This window comes from Mesocricetus auratus, unplaced genomic scaffold, assembly GCF_017639785.1.
Source record: "Mesocricetus auratus isolate SY011 unplaced genomic scaffold, BCM_Maur_2.0 Super-Scaffold_4256, whole genome shotgun sequence".
NCBI lineage: Eukaryota > Metazoa > Chordata > Mammalia > Rodentia > Cricetidae > Mesocricetus > Mesocricetus auratus.
The window spans coordinates 59426483-59443169 of NW_024429182.1; the positions used below are offsets into that span (position 1 = coordinate 59426483).

The following is a 16687-nucleotide window of genomic DNA, read 5'->3' on the forward strand; positions in this document are numbered from 1 at the left end:
CCAGCAGAGACAGCTGATCTGAACAGGGGAGTGCTCTTGGACCCCAGACCGACAGTGGGGAGGCCAGCATGGGACTGATCTGGACCCCCCAAATGTGAGTGTCAGTGAGAAGGCCTGGGCAACCTATGGGGCCCTGAGCTGTGGATCAGTGTCTATCCCTGGTATGCAAACTGTCTTCATGTGCCTATAGCACAAAGAGAGATGCTCTCTCAGCCTGGACTCTTAGGGGAGTGCCTTGACCCTACCAAGAGTAAAATGACAGACTCTAGATATCCCCTGTGTGGAAGGATTTGGCAATAGGGTGGGAGGGTGGGGGGGAAGGGGAGTGCGGGAAGAGGGGAGGGAGAGGGAACTGGGATTGACATGTAAAACAAGCTATTTAAAATTAAAATTAAAAAATTAAAAAAAATTAAATCAAGACCAGATAAACAATTTAAATAGACCTATAACCCCTATGGAACCAGAAGCAATCATTAAAAGTTTCCCAACCCCCGCCCCACCACCACCACCACCAAAGGAAAAAAAAAAAAGCTCAGGTAGGAAATTAATGAGACAGGCAGGTAGGGAGAATCAGAGAAGCAGAGGCCATGCTGGAGCGACAGGGTCAAGAACGCACAGGATGTCCTGGGCTGTGGGGCTAGTGGACATGGGGAAATGAGAGATAGCGCAGGGTTGGGGGGTGGGGGGGAAAACGGGGTGGAAGGAAGCGATATGCAGAGCAGCTAGGACGGGGGCCGGGCAACAGAAGGGCTGGGGCTGTGCCTGTCTGAGCTTGCAGTACCTCCTCCCTTCGGCGTCTCCCGGGGTTGAGCCTCGGCGGCAGCCCGCCCCTCATCTTCAGGCGGAGGCTTCAGCAAAATCCAGTCGTGAGCTCTGCTTCAGGAAGAGGGTCCTTGCAGCCGCACCTTTCCGCTTGACGGCCCACGGTCCCTATGCGCTGTTCCGACCTAGGCCTGTGACCAGTAAGTCGGGGAGGTGGATGAACCGAGTGAGGCTGGGAGGGAGGAAAAGATTGGGGGGGGGGCGGGGAGAGAGGATCTGAGGAGGATGGAGCCGCAGCCCAGACTGCCGGTCCACAACCAGTCCAAACCTATCCTGATCAGTGCCCTACCCGGACTGCTGGCCTGAGCAAACCCGGGAAGGGTGGAGTGGGGCGGGGAAGAGAAAGACCTACCTAGGGTCCAGGCCTGCCCAGCGCTGGTTGTTTGCGTTGCAAGGAATCATGGATACGGATTGTGCTCCCCACCACCACCACCAGTGCAGTGCGTGCAGCCGCAACCCCTGGCTGAAAGGCTCAAGCGAGAGACATCAGGAGATCTGGCATGCCAGAGCAAGTCACACTAATCTGAGTGTATTGAGGGCTCTCGGTTCCAAACTAGCGTCCTCCATACTCTAATCCATCCCCAGCCCTTCCAGAGACCCGTGTGCAGAGCAAGGGATTCGTACCCCTGCCCCCAAAGCCTGAGCCCCACCGACGGAGCTCAGCAAACCCCACCTCCACCCTATCACAACAGTAAAACGGCCGCCCTGTTGTTTGAACCCTTTCACCCCACCCCATCGCCACCCGGTTACATAGCAGGAACCCAAACCAAAGTCCTAGTGCAGGAGGCTAAAAGATCCCTTGCCCAGCCCTGAGGCCACTGCCCTCCAAAATGCTGGGCGCCCTCTGTCACATCACCACAAAATCAGAGGCTCGGTCTGCCTTCAGACTGATGAGCCTATTCCCAGGCCCTGACACCCCCTCGCCCAGGCCCTAAGCCAAGCTCCACCCCTTCACAGAAGCTGAAGCCCCTTCCACCCTCTTCTCACAGATTCTGCCTAGTAGGATGAACTGGACTGCTGCCACGTGCTGGGCTCTGCTGCTGGCCGCCGCCTTCCTCTGTGACAGCTGTTCGGCCAAGGGTGGCCGCGGAGGCGCTCGAGGCAGCGCCCGCGGGGTACGCGGAGGCGCGCGCGGGGCATCAAGAGTGCGCGTGCGGCCAGCACCCCGCTACGGCTCCTCTCTGCGAGTGGCGGCTGCAGGGGCAGCCGCAGGGGCTGCGGCGGGTGTGGCTGCGGGCCTTGCCACCGGCTCTGGCTGGAGGAGGACCTCGGGGCCTGGAGAGCTAGGCCTGGAGGACGATGAAAACGGGGCAACTGGAGGCAACGGAACTGACCGAGGAGTCTACAGCTACTGGGCTTGGACTTCGGGCTCCGGGTCCACACCCGGCCCACGTATCAGCTTACTTCTGGGCGGCACTCTTGGTGCCTTAGAACTACTTTGGCCCTAGATCAGGCTGAACTCCGACCCAGATCCCAGTGGTCTCCAGCTCAGAAAGTCACTTCCTTTTGCTGACTGGTTCCCCAATCCAGATGACAGCAAGCTCTCTCGCAATTTGTGGACATGTCTACTCTCTTGCCCATCCCAGTCTCCCAAGCTTCCACCCTGGCAGGAACAGCTCCACTGCCAGGAAGGCAGGCTGCCCTCCACTCTCCAGAGCTGCCCAAGAGGAAGTACTGGGCCATGCCTGCTTGCCCTGGACACAAAAAATGAATAACCACCAAAAAGATGCCATCCTCAGGTGGGCCTGTCTGATCTGCCACTAAAGCCCAAAAGCCCTTGGGCCTCCCATGAAAGCAGAAGGAATGGACCACTTCCCTCTGGACTTCACAATTTGGTGAAGAGAACATTCACTTGGACTGCAGTGTGAGAAATGTCAGGTGCTAACCACCTGCCCAGAGCAGGTCCTAATGATGCCACAGCTCAGGAACATCCAGAGCAAAAAATATCTGTCTCAGGACACCCACTGTGGTCCTAGGACATGCTACCAAGGCCACCATAGTGTTTCTTCATTGAGGACTGCCTAAGAGACCTGTCAGAAGGGTTCCCCCCTTGGAGTCACTTGGTCATAGGACTACTTAACTGCTCTAAGATCCACTGAGGGTAGGGGTTCCACATTTGGAAACATTCCATTTCCTTTGAACTTTAGGTTCACAAGTGAGAGTCACTTGGATACAATACCAATCCTGCTGCAGCCCTCTTTGTACATGATCCAAACTACAAGATTCCCACAATGCTGGTAGATAACAGCATCTTGGGTTAGGAGATCCCCTCCCTTGGAAACAGATGGTCCAGGAAGGTAAGAGGGTATGGCACAATTGGCAACTGGAAGCCTGCACGCTGGAGAAGGCAACAGTTCTTCAGGCCCACTGCTGCCTGAGGAAAGCAAACAGACACAGCAAAGCCAGCCTCAGCGGGTCGTGAGTGTGGGCTGACACTACTAGAAGTTTTCTGACCATCTATATCCATCCTGGAACAGAGCTGATGGCCAGGGTGGCCTTAAAGAGATGCACTGCAGTCCTCACGTGGATCTACCTTTGGGCAGACTGGCTCCTTGCTGCTCCAGGGTCCACCAGCACATCCTTGCCCCATGGAGTGATAGGTCTCTGGGCTCAGTCAGGATACGCAATGCTAGCCTGGCAAACCTCTTGTTAAGTGTACAGGTTTCAAGGCTATTGGCAGGACTCCAGCCAAACATTTTCTTGACCAACAAGTTGCAGGATGCAGCTCCCTGCACCCTCTATCCACACTGCCGGTGCTCTTAGGCACAGCCAGCCGGATGCTTCTCTGTCCCTTACAGACAAAGCTCAATACCAAGACCAGCAAGCTAAGGGCCAAGTCCACTCAGGGCCTCAAAGGCAAGTACCATCAAGTCTGGTATAGGGAGACCCACTAGAGCCCATTCAGCTTGTCAAACACCTATGAGGATGGGTTATGTGGACCAGAGCTTCACCTACCAGAGTACCATGTGTTAGTTCTGGACATAATGGAAACATCACCTTTTAATTATCATTTCACACACCAATCTGACTTCTCCAGAGCATTTAGCACTTGGCACAGCCACATCTCCGAATACCTTCTCCACAGCAGGAACCATAAGATGCTGAGGAGTCTCAGAGGCGGCTTATACTGCAGTCACAACAAGAGGCAACAGTGAAAGACTAGCCCCTGTTATCAGCCATCCACAAGAAGCAGAGAGCCCACTGAGCATCCAAGCACTGGTTCAGGCAACTATGGGAAGGCCATGTCAATACTGGACAGAAGAAACTAGAACTTCTGAGCAGGTGCAGCCCAGCTGGTCCAATAGTACCTCCTGTCTGTACCAACCAGTCCCCTTCCCTTTTTCTTTCTAGACAGCAAGCTGCTGGCAGCAACGCCCTTTAGATGCCTACAGGCATATGGAGGTCAACCATGCTGGGGTACCCTCTGCACCACATCCTGCAGGCACCATGGTTCCAATGGCTAGATGGTGGTCCCCTTCCAGTGCTTCTCTGGCCTGTGGGAAGTTGAGCCTACACCCGATGGACAGGCTCTGAAGTACAAGGGGAGAGGACATTCCTGGGCTTTTCTATTCCAAACCTCTCGTTGATGTCTGTGCACACATGTATCAGTAAAGAATTCATTGTGAAACAAAGCCCTCTACTGGTAGCAAGCTTCTTCCTCATTGCAGGATGTTGAGACACCTGACAATCTGAATTAGGAACCTAGTCCCTAATCTACCAATTCCCAGCGTTCACTGGTGGGAGGGGACTTAACTTATGGGCTCAAAGTACTAAGTGCACAACAGAAAAGCCATCAGAAAATAGGCCATTTAATCTGGTGTCATGGTACACACCTGTATAATCCTGGCACTCAAGAGGCTGGGGCAGGAGGAATGCGTGTTTGAGACCAGGCCAAGCCACATAATGAAACATTGTCTCAAAATAACATAACATAATTAATTAAATGAGAAACAACCAGAGGAATATGTTTTAAAGTCTTTTTAATCCATTTTTTAAAATTACAGATTATTGCTTTGACTCCTCTAAGATAGCATTAACCTCTCCTTGAGACTAAGAGAAAACCTCCTGACCAAGCCATTTATACAGGATTCCTGAGATCCCATGGTAGTAACCAGGACTGACCAGGCTCTAGTGGACAAAAGAATATAGTGCCCTTTGGGGCGGGGGCCTGAGTCACATATAGCCTCTGGATAGGGGAATAGTTCCAAGCTTTAAACACTCCAGCTGCAGTTCCATGGAGGATGCAGAAGACCACTCTCCAGCCAGCCAGTTCAGGGGTCAGCATCATCAGCAAGCAGACATAAGATCACGGTCCAGCATCACTTGGCCCAACAGCCCACTGCGGAAGGTCCGGAGGAAGTCTCGGGCTGCCATGGCATAATCAGGCTGGATAACATTAACATTACCTGAGGACAGAGGGTCTGATGAGAAAGAGGTCTCTAAGGACGGCCTCAGCCTAAGAGACCACTAAGGGTTCCATCAGTGAAACCTGAGGAACAGAGAATGTTCAGGAAGAGTGCAGGCATCATATCCACCCAGCACTGTCCAGAGTTAGGACCACACTCTGAAGTATACACTACAAAGTCCTTCCTCCCTAGAAATTTCCATAGTTCCCCTTCCCACACTCTAATACCAGGACAGCTGCCCACCGGTTCCCTTCCGTGTCTCACTCCTGTCCTCCAGAAAGGGTAAGGGTTCCAACAGGTGACAGAGTAAGGGCCCCATGCCACACAGTGCAGCTCACTCACCTGTGCCTGTGAGCACTTTCACTCTTCGGGTCTTCCCCAGTTTCACGGCCACATTCTTCAACACCCACTCTATGTGGTCACAGGCACTGGCCAGGCCGTAGTGCTGCACGTACCTGCAAGTCCACGGCCCACTCAGACTTGGGTGAGCCTCCAAGCCTGAGGAGGGTTCCCACTCACCCACACCTTAGAGGGGCCAGCTCCTGGGCTCCTGAAAGGACCAGACTGCTTCTGCTTCCAGGCAACTTAGTGCTCCACAACAAGGCTGAGAACTTCTCACAGAAAAGTAAAGACTTATCACCCAACAAGGTAAAGTTCAAATGCCTGGCACCCAGTCAAAAGTAACCAGACCTTCAATGCAGAACAGCCAACGTCAGCTGACCCGTCAGTGACTGGACGCTAAATGGTAAGCACAATAGCAAGTCAGCTGTTATAATTACACACTAAACAGTCACAAAGCTGTGGCAAAGCCCATGTGAAAAAAGGTCTCAAGTGAGCTTCTCTGGGGAAAGCTCTGAAGAACAATGGAATAGACATAGACACCAAGCCAGAGAAGATGACTGACTGGACCAGAAATAAAGTATCCTGAGCAGCACATAGGGGCCTGGCCACTAGTGAATCAGGCACCTGCATGGACAGAGGTGAGAGGTCACAGACAACCTGTAACCACCACAGAGGAGAGAGGTCACAGATAACCTGTAACCACCACAGAGGTGAGAGGTCACAGCCGGCCTATAACCACACAGAGGTGAGAGGTCACAGACAACCTGTAACCACCACAGAGGTGAGAGGTCACAGCCGGCCTATAACCACACAGAGGTGAGAGGTCACAGACAACCTGTAACCACCACAGAGGTGAGAGGTCACAGACAACCTGTAACCACCACAGAGGTGAGAGGTCATAGCTGACCTCTGTGCACCATGGAACAGGTGAAATTCAGTCATTTAGAAATTCAGTGCTGACCTGCGCCACAGGAAATATTAAAGAAAATCTCATGTTCAGGAAACATGAGTAGAAACTTCATTGGGTCTCCACAGAGACAGTCAAAATTGTGTAACATGTTAGCTCAGTGTGGAAAGATCTCTCACAATGGTAACTGTCTACACAGCAAGAGATAACAGCAGTGTCTCTGGGGTTCATAGACCATGCAGAGGCCGCATGTGATGGTGGTGGCACACAGGGTAGGGAGAGAAATGGGACCTGGCTTTGCAGGGTACCTGAGAAGCTCTGGGAACCCTGTTCACAAAGTCACAGGTAACAAGCTAGAAAGAACTCCACAGTGGTAGTGTCCTAGCAACATCCTCAAAGCACAGAAAACTGGAGCTGCAGATGCCAACAGGAGGTGGGGGATCCAGCAATGCCTGGAAGTTTAAACACTCTTCTTAGTGATTCACGGTACAGATGGGAAGATAACCGGCAACACAGAAATGAGGACACCGTAAAGACCAAACAGAGATCAATGAAGCTGTAGCTGGGCATGGTGAACACGTGTAGTCATTCCTAGGACTCAGAAGGCTGAGGCAAGAGGAGCTCACTTCTACAAAGTGGCCCAGACATTCTCCTGCATTTTACCCAAGAGAAGAAGCTCACATCACATAAAGACTGAACATGAATGTTTCCAGAAGCTTTGTTTGTGACACTCAATGACTACACACATTCAAGTCCACCAGAGTGAACAGATGAACCAAGTGCAGGATGTCTGGGTGATACACAGTGAGCTCAGCCACAAAAGGAATGTAGAGCATGGGTAACACAGAGCAGCCATGCCCAATAGAGGAAGCCAGGTGAGAGAGGATGTATCCTGTACCACTTCACTGACAGACTGTTCGTCTGCTTCCCCCACCCACAAGAGACAACGTGAACCAGGGTCTTACTATGTGGCCCAGGCTGGTCTCAACTTGTGATCCTATCTCATTTTCAGAGTACTGGGATTTGGGATATGTACCATCACACCCAGCAGAAACCACTATTTTGTGTGACAATATGAGGTGGCCGTATGTCAAAACTTACCAAATCACACACTGGTAATAATGTAAGATTATATAATACTTTCATGACTTATTTGTAAAACCATACCTAGATAGGATGAGCAAGCAGGGGGCTGCAGCCCCCACACCCACTGCCACTCACCCAAATAGCCCATGCCTGTTGAGGGTGTAAAGGAGGTAATCTGCCATGGTCTCTTCCCCAACAAGGTGGTCCAACACAGTTCCTGGAAGACAAGCAGCTAAGGCAAGCCCATCGAATAGGGGACACCTGTGTCCCACCAAGCCCAAATGCCTCCCAGCTGACGGCAGAAGACCTGGAGCTACTAAGGACCCTCCCTGCAGGATGGCTCACAACGGTGGCCTTCTTCCTATATGGTATGTGACTTGGTTGCCACCCCCATTACAGGGCAGAATGCATGCTGTGAGCTAGTCCTCTCTCAAACCCGTGAAAAGCATCTGGTAGCAGGAAGGGTGGAGGAAATAACAACCCCACCTGCCTAAGGGACAAAGTCAGCAGTGGGGCAGAGAGATAGCCATCCCTAGACGGGGCTCACCACACAGGGCCAGCTTCAGGCCTGTCTCCACATTTTCAATCTGAGGAGCCAGGACCCCAGGAGTATCCAGCAAGAACATCAGTGGACGCTCGCACACCTGTGCAGCATAAGGTGCATCAAGTCAGGAACCTCTGCCCAACAGCCAAATCATTGCCAGAGACTCTGAGGCAGGCCTCTGCATAAACCCACCCGTAAGTTGTCTTTTGTACCAAGGTTTAGAGTCCCCGTTGGGTATAATTTCTGCTTAATTTGAAGAACAAATAAAAGCCCAAGGTCCGTGGAAAACAAAAGGGAATATGTGAGTGTAGCACTGGCAGGTGAGGTAAAAAGGCTACCTTCCTGACAGTCACACAGGAGTACAGCAGCACTGGCAGGAACATGAGAGGAGGGAGGAAGGAGGTCAGAGGCAAAGCCAATACTGCACTCAGGGGGCCAGGCTCAGGAGAACCAGCAAGGCTCTGGGCAGAGCTCTGTGCTCACCAACCAAGGACCCTACCTGGATTCTGGATGTCACAGCTCTGGTGATTCCTGGCTCACCACCCACTCTGGTAGCTTTTCCTGAAAAGACAGGAGAGAGGCCATCAAATATTTACACACAGCAACAGAACTAGTAATGAAATGTATTTAACTAACATATCCAACAAGCATGGACACCCCCATGGAGGGCCTCACCCTCCCTGGGGAAATGAAGGGATAATGGGGGGGGGTTGGAAGGAGGGCACGGGAGGAGGGGAGGGAAAGGGAGAGGGACCTGGAACTGACTTGTGAAGCAACCTTGTTTCTTATCTAAATTTAAACTGAAAAATAAATTTAAAAAAAACATATCCAACAAGCAGAACAGAAACCAGAGGTCAATAGTTGTCAAATTACAATCTGTTCCTTACCGATCCCAAAGAACACATGGTTTTCAAAAGCTAGGCACAGTGGCCAAGGGCTAACAGATGACCAAAGCTCACTTCCCAGGGTAGAAAGTTGCCCCCTACTGCAAAGGTCATTCCAGACCTGCTTCTCCACCTCAAAGCCTCTCCTGAACTCACCTACTACACAGTAGGCAGGCTGGCACCACCCTTGATCCTGGCACTGTTGGTGCCTGGCGTGGGACCCAGCCCAGGGAACCCCAGAGAGGCTGCCCATCACAGATGACCAGAGGAATGAAATATAGACAGTGGACTAACTTGGACCAGAGGAGGGAACTGCTTACAAAGTTCCCGCATGGACAAACCTAGGACATTATAGTAAGTGAGACAAGTTATCCCACAGTTGGACACAGTTGGACAGAAACAGAACAGGGCTGCCAGGCACTGGGGCAAAGAACAGGATGATATTTTTGAAGCCTCAGTCTCAGGTAATTTAAAGTTTGGATAGTGATGATGTCTGCACAACTCTATAAACAACTTAATAACCCTAAACTAAGAAGATACACACTTTAAAGGAAAATAAACTCAGAAAATTAGATGATTGTGACAGCTCTCCAATTAATGCCCAAAATATCCCCTTTCTAAAATAAAGGTACATGGTTTCAAACTCTCAGGCTTTACAGTACCAATGGGTGCTGTTGTTTTGTAATTTTGTTTTGTCTTTTGGAGACAGGATCTCACTATGCAGCCTTTAAGTCTGGAACTTAGTATGTAGACCATTCTGGCCTTGAATTCACACAGATCCCCCTGCCTCTGTCTCCCAAGTGCTGGCATTTAAAGGCGTGTACCATCACACTCAGCTATAAATGTTTTTTGTTGTAACCGGAGCTATCCTGGAACTCTCCTTGTACATCATGTTAACCTCAAACTAAAAGATCCTCCCTCTGCCTCTCTGCCTCTGCCCCTCTGCCCCTCTGCCTCTGCCTTTCTCTCTGCCTCTCTGTCTCTCTGCCTCTCTGTCTCTCTGCCTCTCTGTCTCTCTGCCTCTCTGCCTCTGCCTCCCAAGTGCTGGGATTAAAGGAATGTACCAACACATCTGGATCTGTAATATTTTTAAATAAACACTGTATGGTTTGTGTGAAAAATGAAGCCAATATACATTTATCCCAAAGTCTAAGATGCATAAAAGCCAAGGGCACGTGAAAGCGTGGTAAGTACACATGTACACACTGTGTAATCAACGGCGTTTACTACATATAGACCTCCTTCAGACCATTAGCTGTCCTTTTAGCAAACAGAACAGGACATGAGCTATGGAAGGAATGCCTCCGAGCAGAAGTCCGCACACCAATGACAGCCTACCTGTCCTGAGGTGCTGTCGTCTCAGGGAGTTGATGAGAGAGGATTTGCCTACATTGGGGACACCGATCACCATGACACAGTACTCCATGTTCTGTGGAAGCAGAAGCATTTCAACTTCATCCCACCCAGGCTGTGAAACTCATAGCCTAGGGAAAGAGGACATCAACACAAAGGCCATGTCCTGACCAACAGGGTTGGCCCAGCTTTTCTCACTAAAGGAAAGTAAAAAGCCTGGGTCCTGGCTGGAAAACAGCCCAGTCCTCCGTATTAAAGAAGGCTCAGAATGGACAGGTAGGAAAGGACTGGGTAACTCCACATACCCACCCCCAGCTCTACATCCAACTAACCTCTGCTCGATGGTAGCGGTAGCTGTCCTTGATCAGTTCCGTAAGTTTTGGGATGATCTGCAACAAACCAACCACATCTTCAGGTCATACACCTCTTACTGACGCACTTTCAAATAACAGGATCAGGAACCCTGTCTTTACACTTAGCCCTTGATTAGCAGGGCAAAGATCTCATACATACCTCGCTAGGGAGCTGAGACAAAAAGCTTGGGCATCCAGATCACAGGTATCTAACTGTCCACCTGAGCCACAACTGACTGGATTCAGTCACCCATTCCCAACCCAATCCAACCCAACAGACCACACATACCATGAAACAGTAGGGTGGCTACCTCAGGAGGGTTTCTACAGCGACTATAACCACCTACTAGACAGTATACACATCAACTCACTGGGTACCATCAAAACAATTGGGTAAATAAGTTACTGGGTCCTGCAAGAGGCTCTCATTACTTATAATCCCAGAATACTCCCTCAAAACTCACTCAGACTGTGAGCATCCAACAGGAGACAGGTGGCCCAGGAGATCCTGCACCCCAGGCAGCCAAAGCCAATGCCAGATTTTATCCCAATTATTTACCAACCAACATGTAGAGAGGCTCACCTGCTTGATGTTTTCATCCTTTACACAGTTTGTAAAAATGACATTCTTCAGGCCTTTTCCTTCTAAGTGCTGGACAATTTTCTGAAAGAGACATTTCTATTTTAAATACTAAATTAAAATATACATGGTATGCCAGGCATAGAATACTACATAGAAAGACCCTATCTAAAATAAGATTTTTAGTGTGTATTGTTTGTGTGTGTGTGTGTGTGTGTGTGCAGACAGGTAGGTAGGTAGATATGTGTGTATTTGTGTGTCTGTGTGTATATATCATTGCCAGAGAGATGGCTCAGTGGTTAAGAGCACTGACTACTCTTCCAAATGACTAGGTTTGATTCCCATCACCCACATGGCATCTGACAATAGTCTATAACTCCAGTCCTGGGGGAGTTCTGGCTTCCATAGGCACTGAATAAGTGTGGTGTACAGACATACATGCAGGTAAAATGCCCATATACATAAAACAAAAATAAAGGTTAACAAACAAACAACAAATAAACACACATGCATGCACGCGTGCATGTGCACACACACACAGTATGATACTAAAACTCAAAAATCTGAGCTTGGGGACAGTGACACAGCTCAACTGGTAAGGTACTGGATGCCAATCCTAACAACCTGAATTCAGTTCCAGGGACCCATACAGTACAAAGAAAGAACTGACACCCCCAGTTGTCCCCTGATCTCCAAATGTATGTCATGGAACATGCATATTGACATGCACAGAGTAAACAAGTAATAAATGTAAAGAATGTTTTTTAAAAAGGAATCTGGCTGGCCCTGGTGTCATTTCCCTTTTACCCCAGCACTCAGAAGGCAGACACAGGTGGATCTCTGAGTCTAAGGCCACCCTTGTCTCAACACAGCAAGTTCCAGACCATCAAGGACCACAGACTGAAACCATCCAAAAAATAAATAAAAATCAAGTAAGAATCTAAGCTTACAAGGACACTGCAGGTGCCTTCATCTGCTCAGAGTCAGCCTAAACTCTGGGGCTGTGGATGCAGCAAACACAATGAAGAGCCCCAACTCTGAGGACAATGGGAAAAGAGCCCCTTTGGAGAGCAGGAAGGAAGAGCCCCTACTCCTAGGGACTTCAGTGCTTCTGGAGATAAAATGGGACTGAACAAAGTCACTTTGAAGCCTCGGCACTGAACTCACAGGTACTGGCTTCTCTGAGGAATGTCATCAATTTTGTGTGCTCTATCATCTGAGACTCCCTTTGGGGAGGAGGGAAAATTGAGACAGGCTTTCACTATGTAGCCTAGGCTGGCCTGGAATTCAATATGTAGACCAAGCTGTCGTGGAATTCATAGGAATCTGCCTGTCTCTGCTTCCCACGTTTTGGGATAAAAGTTGTGTGACACCATGCCAAGCATGAGACTTCAATTTAAACTGAAGTGGTATCTAACCTAATCTGATTACAGAGAATAAGAAGTATCATAAGCCCAAAAGTAAACTAAAGTTGACATAAAGTCATTAGACTTAATATTCACTATAGTCAGTATACATATTTTATTTATACTCATGTATATCAATACATGTTGAAAGCCAATATTATGTTTGGCCATTACTGGCCACAAAGTATAGTCAATGCTTAAACAAACAAAAAGTAATTAATTCATAGAGCAGTCAGGTTTTTTCTTTTCAGTTATTTGTTACTATACCACATACCATTAATATGATATAATTAATATACTTGCCTGGGGGAGCTGGAAAGTTGATGGAAAGGTTAAGGGCTCTTGCTGCTCTTGCAAGTTTGATTTCCAGCACCCACAAAACTCACAATTCCAATTCCAAGGGATCCAACACCCTCTTTTGGCCCCTGTGAGCACCAGGCACACATGTGTTGCACATACAGGCAAAACACTCATACACATAAAATAAATCTTTGAGGGTAAAAAGGGCACTAGTCATGACAGAGACATTCTGATCCCTGGTCTCTGTTAAGATTCATTCAGGTGTTCCATGGGGGTGGAACCCAAGCTCCTTCAGAAGCCTGGCACTCCTCTCACCTCCTATGCCTGTCCAGTAGAGGGCAGTGTCCTCCAGTCTGTAAAGGCTAGCATTGGAAGTGCAGAAGCAATCTCTAACAGATCAGCTCTCAACTAGTAAAAGCAGGGGAAGGCACTTGAAGATAAACAACCAAACAGGGCAAAGCCTAGATCATGATCAGTTCCCTAGGCCTCGTGGCGGGTGCTGCCACCCGATATCCACTGCCTTGGATATCCTGACCTTCCATACAAGTTGTTGCTCTTCAGTAAAGGAAAAGTCTCTGCATCATTGTCAAAGACTACCACGTGGGACATAGTAGACAGGGTGTCTGTCCATCAGAAAGGCACAGGGCACAAAGTGGCTACAGTGGTCACCAGGGTTCCCACAGCACAACAACCCACTCCCCAGAGGAGGTGTGTCCGTCTTGAGCATTTGGGCCATATGTTTGTTCATGTTTAAGGTAGACAGCTGTTGCAGAGAAGTCAGGCCAGAAGCCTCCTGCAAAGGCAGGAGTTGTTTTAAAGTACAACCTCCCCAGGGGCATACCAGAACTCCAGTGTCAGTGGCTCTGTCTCACTGCTGCTGGCATCTGTGACAAGGCACTCACCTGCTGCTCTGTAAGATCCGCCAAATCCATTTTGTTAAGGACAAGCAAATGAGGCTTCAGACCAAGTAGCTCTTGGAACAGTGGGTTTCGACCTGAGAGTGGGATGTGCTGATGTTAAGGCAAAATCCCTAATGAGCTTCGCCCGTCGTTATTCAGCCAGGAGCCAAAGCCATAGAAGAAACCCCAGCTCAGAGCAAGTGTGACCGTGCAACCCATCTTCCTGGCCCCAAGTGGCCTGTGAAGAGTGCCAGGAGCTGGTCAGACAGGCCACTGTCACCTAACTTCCCAAACAGATGGTGGGAAGAATAAAACAAAGTTATAAGAAAAGCCACTGTTTAGATGCCAGGGAATTTAAGTTTAAAATGAAATGACCTGAACACTTAAGAAAATGTGATTCCTGACTAAATTACCTTGAGCACCACCCATCCTGGCTCCTGAAGATGCTACTTCCTTCCAGCTATCCTCAACTACCCCAGGCTGATGCAGGGCTACATCATGTGGCATTAACAGAGACAAGATGGGGCTTCTTATCTTACAGTCTGCCCCTTCAGCCCCCCCCCCCAGTAGAGTCTAGTACACAGTCTCAAAGGTGGCTTCCATCTGTCCCATCTGGGCACCTGGGTAAACTGCTATCTCCACCCAAATGGTCCTTCTGTCACAACTGACCAATCCACTCGTAAACCCAAGTCTCCAGGCTCCTCTCCTACTGAAACCACTATCTAGCACAGACCTGCTGCCACATCTTAGAAGCAGTTGAACGCTTCAGAGCCTAAACAAGAGCAGTCCTCTCATCACATATACTGAAAAATGTTTTACCTTTTAATAATCAAATATAGCCAGGAATGGTAGTGCACACCTTGAATCCCAGCAAGCTGATCTATGTGAGTTCCAGGCCATCCTGGTCCACAAAGTGGCAGTATGTGATATTTTGGTGACTAGACATTTATAGCCTAAAACAAATACACCAAATATGTTATCTCGAAAGTTCCAACTCTGAAAGCTGAAATAGTCCCTCATTCTCCATTACTATTTCCAGAATCCCACCAGGGGCAGCAGGTCCCCACATCCACCACCAGCTGTTGCAAGGATCTGGGCCTATTGGCCTGGCATCTCCATGCTCTTCTCAGGCTGAGTAAGTAGGATGAGGAAGAACACACATGCCAACAACTGCATCACAGCAACAAAACACAGCTTAAATGCAACAAAAATGGTCTGAGGAGCAATGGACATGATAATGACTTGTCAATCGTTCACTTAAGGACAGGAGGAAAGCCCAGGTTGGCAGGACCATTTAATCTTGGGTTTCATAATCTACCCCTAAAAATATCAAAGTAAACCAGACAGAGGCTGAAACAAATATTGTATCAGATGGGAACTTAAAAATAAAAACACAAACCTGGACCCCACCCCCAGAGATTGGGGGGGGCTAGCAATTGGTGTGAAAACCTCTCAGTAATTCTGATGTGTAGTGAAAGTTGGAAAACACCTGTTTTATGAGCCAGTAATTACAAAAGAAGCTGTCGGCAACTGTAGACATAAGATTGGACTTGAGACAGAGCAGACTAGATTGTCCAAAGGAGACGGAGTGTGCAGGAAACTCCTACAGCATGAAAGGATATCCGGGCGTCATGAACCTCGATAACACAATCCACCAGCTTCAGACTGCTCTGCATCTTCTTCAGTCCTGGAAGGCAGAAGGGCACTAAGGAACAGCCCAAGTGGGGGCAGATTTAAATGGTCCTAAGGAAACGCATCTGAGAACCCATCAGGGTACACAGGGCTAAGGGAGGCAGCACGCTGAGCCTTGAAGTGCCCTGGGTGGATCTGGGCAGTACACTTCACATATGAGTCTTGGGTGTTGATCTGGAGGCCCGTGAGGTTTTGCTGACTTAATGACCTCAACACATAAAAAACATCGAGGCTCCGCCCCGCAACTACCACCCTCCCAATCACACTCCTGGCGCCTTTCTGCAACACTACCACCTCGCATGGCAGCGGAAGCAAGACCACAGCAACCAGCAGCCCAAGGACGCACTATGTCAGGTGTCTGTCTGGGGCCAAACTGTGCCCTCTATACTCAGACATTACTCAGGTGTAACGGCTTGCGTGTGCCTTCACCGGGCCGCTCAGTGCGACTCAAGGTATCAAGCACAGAACAACTCTCCGTGCCGAGGCTAGGAAGGCGACCCAAGTGGCCTCCAGGGCCAGCGTCCGGGCCGCCCGCGCCTCCCGCTTAGCCTCACCCTTGGCCATGTGGCCGGGGAACCAACGTGCCACGTCGTGACCTTGCAGAGGGAAGCACTCGCGCCAAGCGGCCCCGACGGCACCCCATGCCTGCGGCCACAGCCTCATAGCACTGATAGCGCTGGTGTCGGAAGCGCTCCCTGACGGACCGACCCCGCGAGAGTCTACAGCTACTCTCAACAGTTCCGGCGCTCTAGGGTTCTGTGCGGGACTGCGCATGCGCTTGACTTGGAAACCTCAGTGTGGGCGGGGTCAGCGTGCCTGGGCAGGTCCCGTGCTGCCCTAGTCTCAGGATTCCTGAGGTCATGTTGAGATTCTTTTGAAGGTTTTTTTTCTTCTTCTTTTTTTTTTTTTAAAGAGACCTTATTGAGTTTTTGTAACATTTGTTTTTATATCGGCTGTGGTGGCGCACAACTTTTATCCCAGCAACGTAGAGTCTGACAGTAGCTCTCTAACGTTTGGGACCAGCCTAGTGGATTCCAGACCAGCAAGAGCTACATAGTGAGACCGAAAAAAACAACAAGACTTAGTTTTATTTATTTATATTTATTTCAAGTG

At 49.5% G+C, this 16687-nt stretch overlaps 2 protein-coding genes across 2 annotated transcripts; one reads left to right on the forward strand and one right to left on the reverse strand.

Moving 5' to 3' along the window:
• Positions 1 to 763: 763 nt before the first annotated feature.
• Sprn (shadow of prion protein) lies at positions 764 to 4454 on the forward strand. The gene is made up of 2 exons (XM_005064242.4): positions 764 to 962; positions 1812 to 4454. The coding sequence occupies exon 2, from the start codon at positions 1827 to 1829 to the stop codon at positions 2268 to 2270; it is 444 nt and encodes a 147-aa protein (XP_005064299.1). The 5' UTR covers positions 764 to 962; positions 1812 to 1826; the 3' UTR covers positions 2271 to 4454.
• Positions 4455 to 4785: 331 nt separating this feature from the next.
• Positions 4786 to 16314, reverse strand: Mtg1 (mitochondrial ribosome associated GTPase 1). The gene is made up of 11 exons (XM_005064243.3): positions 16129 to 16314; positions 15505 to 15569; positions 13886 to 13990; positions 11281 to 11361; positions 10677 to 10733; positions 10330 to 10420; positions 8607 to 8668; positions 8111 to 8207; positions 7699 to 7780; positions 5571 to 5683; positions 4786 to 5228 (listed from the first exon to the last, which is right to left on the reverse strand). The coding sequence occupies exons 1-11, from the start codon at positions 16235 to 16237 to the stop codon at positions 5110 to 5112; spliced, it is 981 nt and encodes a 326-aa protein (XP_005064300.1). The 5' UTR covers positions 16238 to 16314; the 3' UTR covers positions 4786 to 5109.
• Between the last annotated feature and the right edge of the window lie 373 nt (positions 16315 to 16687).

What these genes read in the sequence shown, in the direction of transcription:
- Sprn (XM_005064242.4), top strand. Translation starts at nt 1,827, where the DNA reads ATGAACTGGACTGCTGCCACGTGCTGGGCTCTGCTGCTGGCCGCCGCC.
- Mtg1 (XM_005064243.3), bottom strand. Translation starts at nt 16,237, where the DNA reads ATGAGGCTGTGGCCGCAGGCATGGGGTGCCGTCGGGGCCGCTTGGCGC. An exon ending in CCTGAAGCTGGCCCTGTGTG is followed by an intron (nt 7,781 to 8,110) that starts GTGAGCCCCGTC and finishes CTTGTCTTCCAG; the next exon opens with GAACTGTGTTGGACCACCTT. An exon ending in AACAGGCATGGGCTATTTGG is followed by an intron (nt 5,684 to 7,698) that starts GTGAGTGGCAGT and finishes GTGGACTTGCAG; the next exon opens with GTACGTGCAGCACTACGGCC.